At 45.2% G+C, this 7,500-nt stretch overlaps 1 protein-coding gene across 1 annotated transcript in view; it reads left to right on the top strand.

Moving 5' to 3' along the window:
- The window catches only part of arid1b (AT-rich interactive domain 1B), a 35,123-nt gene that overhangs the window by 16,984 nt on the left and 10,639 nt on the right, over positions 1-7,500 (top strand). The window contains exons 7-13 of the mRNA XM_070926120.1: positions 168-320; positions 410-764; positions 1,152-1,337; positions 2,208-2,257; positions 2,294-2,380; positions 2,482-2,591; positions 5,645-5,785. Of these exons, the coding sequence (XP_070782221.1) occupies positions 168-320; positions 410-764; positions 1,152-1,337; positions 2,208-2,257; positions 2,294-2,380; positions 2,482-2,591; positions 5,645-5,785 (1,082 nt within the window). The remainder of the gene's footprint in view (positions 1-167; positions 321-409; positions 765-1,151; positions 1,338-2,207; positions 2,258-2,293; positions 2,381-2,481; positions 2,592-5,644; positions 5,786-7,500) is intronic.

The following is a 7,500-nucleotide window of genomic DNA, read 5'->3' as shown; positions in this document are numbered from 1 at the left end:
AGCGTTTTTTTTTATCACAATCACAGCATGTGGTGGCTAGCTTGTTAGCTAACAACATGCAACATGTGAAGGGCTAGCAGTTTCCACCTGCTTCCAGTCTTTGTGCTAAGCTAGACTAAACACATCAGTCCCTTACCTTCTTCTCCCTTGTCTTTGTCTTTTCTTAGGTTTCCCTCCTTCCATGCACCGTAGCACCCAGGGGCCTCAGTTTGGCCCCCAGCAGTCAGCACCACCCATGTCCCCTCACTCAGCACCGGGGGGGCCCATGCACCACGGCTCCTACCAGCAGGGCGGCTCATACGGCCAGTACGGACCCCCAGGTATACACTGTGACCTGGAAGGAAAAACACTTACAAAAGTAACAAAAGTGAAACCGTTTTTTCAAATGTTCCCTCCTCGCTCTCTTTAGGTAACTACCCTCGGCCCCCCCACTACGGTGGGGCCCCCAGTGCCAACTACAGTGGCCCCGGCCCGGGTCCCGGGTTAACCAACAGCCTGGGGTTGAACGCCAGCAGTCCCATGCACGGTCAGGGCCCATCCACCCCAGCAGGTCGCGGCCCTGGGCCTGGCCCCGGGGGGCGGCCTTACCCTACTGGAGGGAGCACCATGGCCCCCACGTCCCCCGGCATGCCACAGCCCGCTGGGCAGGGCATGGGGCCTCCGGGGCCAAATGCCAGCCGCAAACTGCCCGAGGTCGGCCCCAGCGCAGGGCCAAGTGCCAACTCCTCCACCTCCTCCACCTCTGCCACAGCCGCCCAGGGCAGGTGAGTCTAGACAGAGCCAGGCAACCTTACAGGGTGAAGTCTGGAAGAGTCTGGAAAAGCAAAACCATTCAGGAGTTCCAGGAAAGTTTAGAAATTTGGAAAAACAACAAGAGTCAGTTTAAATATTCATAACATGTCAAGATCAAAGAGATCAAATATTCAATAAGAGATTCTTCAGCCTCTGAGTTTAGTAAATCCAGATGTTTTATCAACCTGAAGTCAGATCCAACATGGATCCAGCGATCAGAACTTAAAGAGTGAAAGAAAGAGTTTAGTTGGTTGCTGAGTTTTGCATTTGACCATTTTTGCTACTGATATTTTCCATTTCGACAGCTTGGATCAAATCAAAGTTTTTGTTGCTTCTCCCTCATCCCTCCATCCCTCCAGGCCTCCCTTCGCTCGTTCCCCAGTCTACCACAACCAGTCCTGGCCCGGGGGTCGACCTGCCCTCTCTCCTACCCTTCACCCCTCTCACCCTCCTCACCCTCACCACCATCCTCTTCCTCACCCTCTTCACCACTCCCAGCAGGGAACCTATGCTCAGCCCGTGCAGACCCCCCCTGAGCATCATGGGTAGGTTTGGTACCAGAACCTGACAGATACAGAAACATGACATTTCAATAAAGTTGTTCCTCATTGGATTTTTATTATTTGGTGTGTCGTCCAAATCTTATGAACAACGTGTTTGGTTTATTCTCAGGATAAAACAGACAAAGCTGTGCTATGAGTATGTGTCAGGCTCTGCTGCTCACAGAGAGGTTATGGGATGTTTTACTAACCAGACCACTTCCTGTCTGACGGGTCCTGCATGGCTTCAGAGGTGCTGCTGCTGTCGCTGATGTGTCTTCATCAGGAAACGTTTTAATCCACAGCTGATTAAACTTAATTTACGCTCAGTCAGTTGAAACTGTCAAGAGTTTGATCCACACGAGTGAAAGGACAGTGGAGTGATTTCATCATACTGGTTCTACTGGTTCACCCATCAGAGAGACAAACAAATGTAGAATTTTAGATCTACGTGGATGGTCCACTTGAATTACTTCTTGTCAGGAAGGAGAGCAGACTCTTTACTCGAACATCGTTACTCACAGATACAGGGCGTCTGGCTGGAGCTCCTGGTTATACTACACTGGGTGTTCTGGAGCTTTTGATCATTTCGCATGATCTTCCTCAGTAGATGGAGTTACGCAGTTGTCTTTCAGTTGTAGATGTTCAAATTTACATTTTTTTTTTTGCTTTGAAGGACTTGTTGTCGAAACGTAAAAGTTGAGATTGATCATAAGACCATAAGAACCCCTTCAGTCCACTAACTGCACGGGTCCTGAAGACGGATGCTTCATTCCTCTTGTTCTTCCTCAACGTAACCTCCTGCATGCAAGCTGCCACCACTGTGATCACATCTCGTAATAATTATGAAACCCCTTTTTCTTCTGTGGTGTCCAGGCAGGGAAGCTACCTGGGCATGGCACCAATGGGAGGAATGGGCCCTGGAGGTCCTGGAGGTCCTGGAGGACCCGGAGGTCCTGGAGGTCCTGGAGGTCCCTACAGCCAGCAACCAGGCAGCAACTCTGGGAGGATGACACCACAGGGACCCCCCTACAATGCCCCATCCTCAGGTAGGACCATAAATCCCAATGCCAGTAGGAGTATTTTTGGAGCCACCATTTGAATGTGGATGTGTTGTCTTTTGTATATGACCTGATAATTTCTCTTCCAGGCCCCATGATGATGCCAGCAGAAGGGATGGGTGCTCATCCAGATGCCAAGCAGAGGGTTGAGCTCAGCAAAGAGGGCGTCTGCCCAGCCACAGATGCACCCAAATCCAAGGTGTGTCCTTTGGCTTTGTTAACCAATCACAGTGGCTGTTTGCTCTGCCATTCACGCCAGCTCCACTACGCTGTTTTTGCTGTCCTAGCATGCTCTACCAGATGCATGTGTGCTGAGCCTACTGCAAGAATGCATCTTAACAGCAGGTTTTGGAATGGCAGTGTTGAGTATTGTTTTGCACCTTTCAAGCAAAGATGCAACTATTTCAGCCTTGAGGCATCAAAACCCTCCACTGACATTTTAGATCATTAGAAATGTTGTTGTGTATTTGTGTAGAATCAAATCAGAATCCATCAGTCAACCATGCAGGTCCTGGTCCACAGAGACAGCGACTTCAGCAGAGTACTTTTAGGGTTGGTTCGTCTTTTCCAGCCACGCCCTCCAACTCCTGTTCTCGTGTCTGATGAGTGTCTTCTGGGTCTGCTTCTGAGTCTCCTCCATGTTGGACATGAACCTCCACAGGGAGACCTTATGGAGGCACCCTGATCAGATGCATGGACCACCTCAAGTGGCTCCTTTCAATGTGAAGGAGCAGCGGTTCTCCTCTGAACTCCTTTTAAATGTCTTTAGGGGTTTGAAGGAAGTCATCTTTTGGTCAGTACCCAGAGCTCATGAATATAGGTGAAGGTTTGCATGCAGATTGAGAGCTGAGCCTGATGGCGACAGATTGGTGATCTCACTCTTTAACTTGTCATCACAAGTCTCTAAGATGCTTGAATTCCTTCCTCGCGGTCAGCAGATCGCTCCTCCTGCCTACATTTTGTCGAGTGGTCTGACTGTTTGCCCCCCAGAAGGTTTTGCTTCTTAAACTACAGAAGCTACCTTTCTGCTGATTCAGGAGTCCCATGATACAACTTTAAAGATGATTATCCACCTTTGTAGTTGACAAGAACATGCACTGCCCGGCCCCTTCACTACACCCCATGACAACGTGAATCACAATCACGTTTAAAGGTTGTTTAAAGGCCAGACCCTGTGGAGTTTTTATTGTTAATAACTGCACATCTGTCTGTGTTCAGTGTTTCTCACCAAAATTAATTGTGTGCATCATTACGGTCTAACAAATGAGTCTGCATTTCCCACCTCATTAAACTTTCAAAACCTTTTTTGAGTGGGACACTTACTCGCTTGTTCCACAGCTTTGAACTGAACAGCACAGCAGGCAAAGCAAGCCTCAGGGTCCCAAAGGCTCCAGGTTCACTACGTCACAATTAATATGTGGTAATATCATTAACTGATCAATATAAAGTGAAATGGAAAAGGCCTCAAGGCGACTCCTGCATTTGTTCTGAATTTTGATGCTCTCTTAAAGCAGGCCCTGTTTCAGAATATGGCTTGAATACCTTTTAATATTTCAGTCGATGTACTTACATGGTGCATATTATTCAATAAATCAGCTTCTAACCAAACTCAGTTGGGAAACACGGGACTCAGTAGGAACCCACGTCTTGGGGCTTCTGGAGGAAGAGATATTGACGAGGCCATAAACAACACAAAGTTTTTAAAAATTAAAAAACAGCATCTGCCAGACTTCGTAAGCAACTTGTAGAAGAAAATTATAATATAGATTGACGTGTTAACGTTTTAGTGCAGTCTGTTTGTTCCAACCAGGAGATGTTTCTCAAAGAAAATGATTCCCTGCTGCTTCTTCGGATCTTCCTAGTTGGCACTCCTCATTCTAGTCGACAGTATTGATCAATTTGTTTCCGGCAGCATGGTGTCATTATTTCTTCTGAGTTTGGCTGGTTTGGAAGTGCTACAGAAAACCCAAAATAACCAGTTCCTGCCAACATGAGCCAGAGTTCCTTCCAGCACGGCTTCTGTTTAGATTTCTTCTTCTTGTCTGGCTTGTTTTATCTTGTTTTTCTGCTCTTGTTTAGTTCACTCTCAGCTCAGCAGCTGGAGAGTTCTGAAAGCTCAGACTTCTCCTCGCTGCCGTCTTTTGACTTGCCTCTCCTCGTTATCCAATAGTGAAGAGTCGGCCTTGATCACAGATCTGTGTAGGATGTAGATCTGGCGGTCGGGGTTACGTGAGACGACTTGTCTTCGTCTCTGCTTTGACTCGGGTTCACTTGATGAGAACTGGCTGCTTTGTGTTTGCAGTTTGTCGAGGAGTTACAACGGCTCGGCTTCGTGTTTCTCCAGAGAGGCTGTGTTGCTGCTAATTCTTGCCACTTTTTGTTTTGTGCTGAAGCAGTTTGCTCGTAGTTTGACGCTCCGTTGGTTCGGTGTATGTTTTTTTGTCAGCTGTCAGAGACTTCAGAATAGATGTGAGACAACAAGAACATGTGAACAGGGTGGAAACTTCAAAGTCTAGAAGCTCACTTGGCTGTTAGAATTCACAACAATTCCACGATTTTCCCAGATAACTAGATGTTTTTGCAGAGCAACTCAAAATATCAGTAACCTGACGGGTAGACTGAGGCAGATATCTGTGTTGTTCGAAGCAGAGGGAGAAACCTGACTGTATTATTGATGTTTGGTTAGATTTGGTTTGATCAGGATTCAGTTCTCTCCTTAAACTCTCATTTGAAGATGCTGGCATTTGGTCAATCTGATGTGGTCAAATAAACCGAATTAAAGAAAAAAACTCCAACACCAATTCATTTTCAATTGTCGTCATAAGAAGCCCCTTAAACACTTAATGCTACTAATGATACTACTTAATATGGTTTGTCACGTGCTGACTGTGAGGTCAACATCCTCAATGTGCACTTTTATACATGTTATGAATCCTTCATGAACATTAAAACGGTGATTTGTTACTGAATGTTTGGTCTTGATGTTGGGTCAGTAACCAGAGCAGACACCACATTAACCTGACTGTCCAGCCACTCCCAGCTGCTAAATGCTAATGCTAACATCTAAAGGAAGGTTTCACTCCTGAGCTTCTGCTCGTCGGGTTGTGTTTGCTCTCCGAAACATTAACAACAAAACGTTCTTATTTTTATTTTTAAATTTCTACTTTGCCGTCCTGACGTCCCCTCACCACATGGCTCTGTTGTGTGTGTTTGTGTGTTTGTGTGTGTGTGTGTGTGTGTTTTGTATCACAGGACAGCTACAGCTCTCAGTGTGTGTCCAAGCCCCCCACTCCCTCCCCCATGTCCCCCAGCTCAGCTAGTCTGTCCTCCTATCACGGGGAGGACAGTGATAGCATTAGCAGCCCCGCCTGGCCCAAGACGTCCACCAGCCCCGTAAGTGCAAAGCTAAGCACACTTTTCCATATGTTTTTGTATTTTTAAGGCTTCTACGGTGTGTAAATGTCAAATCATGCTTCTTTTTTAATGGTTTTCACTGTAACTCTGTTTGGTCCTCTTTTCTTTCATCACCATGGAGCCCTACTCCTGCTGCTGATGTGTGAAAACCTCGTAACTCCAGATTATGTCGCTTTTAGTCTAACTCTTAGCTTAGCTTAGCTTTCTGTTATTTTACTCTCCGAAAGCCAGCAGGCTCTTTTAAACCAGTTTCACCAAATGTGACTTTTTGGAGATGCAAGGTTTTCATTGGACAAAGCAGATCTGTGCTTGAATCTGATCTTTATTCTTTTATTTATTTTTTTGTAACTATTGAAGTCCAGAAGTTTCATCGTGTTGATGTTTCCTGTGAGACTCTCTCATTTAAAAAAGGCAGCGAGTTCAAGTTCAAATCAAATTCCTTGATTTAAAAACCCTTCAGTTACAGGACGTTTTAGATTTCAACCTGCTGTCAGAGAACAGGTCTACAAAACTTAAACACATATAATATATATTTGATGTGTCGTCTTCAGTTCGGCTCCTCTGAGTTGAGTTTTGTACAGATCGTTGTTCATCAAAGTCATTTCACTACTTTCCCATAAAGTATTATAAAGCAGATTTTATCCATATTATATCCACTTCTAGTTGAAGGTTTTGTGTGGTCGAGGTTTGACTAAGAATGTGGGCCCGACTTCCATCTCTGCCAGTTGACTGTAATGAGTTCCATAAGTATACATAATAATATGTCATGAAAAATTGGTTTAATCCAAGGAATTTGACATTTTGCAGGCTTAAAGAGGCCACATGAATTAACTAATCAGAAATGCAGAAGCATAAAAAGGACTGTTTTAATGAGAAAGTCTCATTCTGTGAGCTGTGACTGTGTCGTCGGCCATGTTGGCTGCTGGTTTCTGTCTCAGCTGGGATGTGTTTTGGTGTCCGTCACAGTGCTGCACAACCTCCTCAGTCATTTACAGGCACTATCAGAGTTTCTGTATTTTCAAAGTACTTCCACATGTTGATTGCATGGTTGTCAGCCCGAATGGACTGAAATCAAGCACCTGTGATCAGTATCATTTTAATAATGAACCTCCAAACTTGTTATTGTAAGTGTATTAACTGCTTGTCCTGGTGGAACTGAATCCAAACCCCTGGCAGCATTAGTACCAGGTTTCTAACCAACAGCATTTCTTACTGTAGCCACGGGGCACTGCTAGCTTTATGAAAAATAATCTGCAGAACTAAAGGAAACGTTATGAATTGACTGACTTTCAGTTGTGTTTGAGGAGCAGCATGTCGTGCGAGTCGCAGAGTGAACTACATTTGACTGAAATGACGAAGGTTGGGTCGTACTGTTGCTCTGTGTGTGTTGTGACGGTTTGTAACTGTCGTGTAGGACTGCACAATATTGAAGAAACAACCTGTACAACCTGTAAGTTGACTTGATTTTTCAGCCACATGGAACCAGATTCAGCAACAGCTTCAAAAATATAAAACATGTTTGATTATAAGTTTCTGGCATGCACCTTTAAGGAGCACCAAGTTCTTCCAACTAGTTCTCTAAATTATTTATTATCTGACCCATCATCTGACCCATTTTCTCTCCCTGAAGTGAGATTTCTCCTGTTGGATAGTTTTGGTTGATTTGCCACAGCTTTGAGATATCTTTCTGCCTC

Source organism: Enoplosus armatus, chromosome 19, assembly GCF_043641665.1.
Source record: "Enoplosus armatus isolate fEnoArm2 chromosome 19, fEnoArm2.hap1, whole genome shotgun sequence".
Classification (NCBI taxonomy): domain Eukaryota; kingdom Metazoa; phylum Chordata; class Actinopteri; order Centrarchiformes; family Enoplosidae; genus Enoplosus; species Enoplosus armatus.
This window is presented reverse-complemented; position numbering and strand designations above follow the sequence as displayed.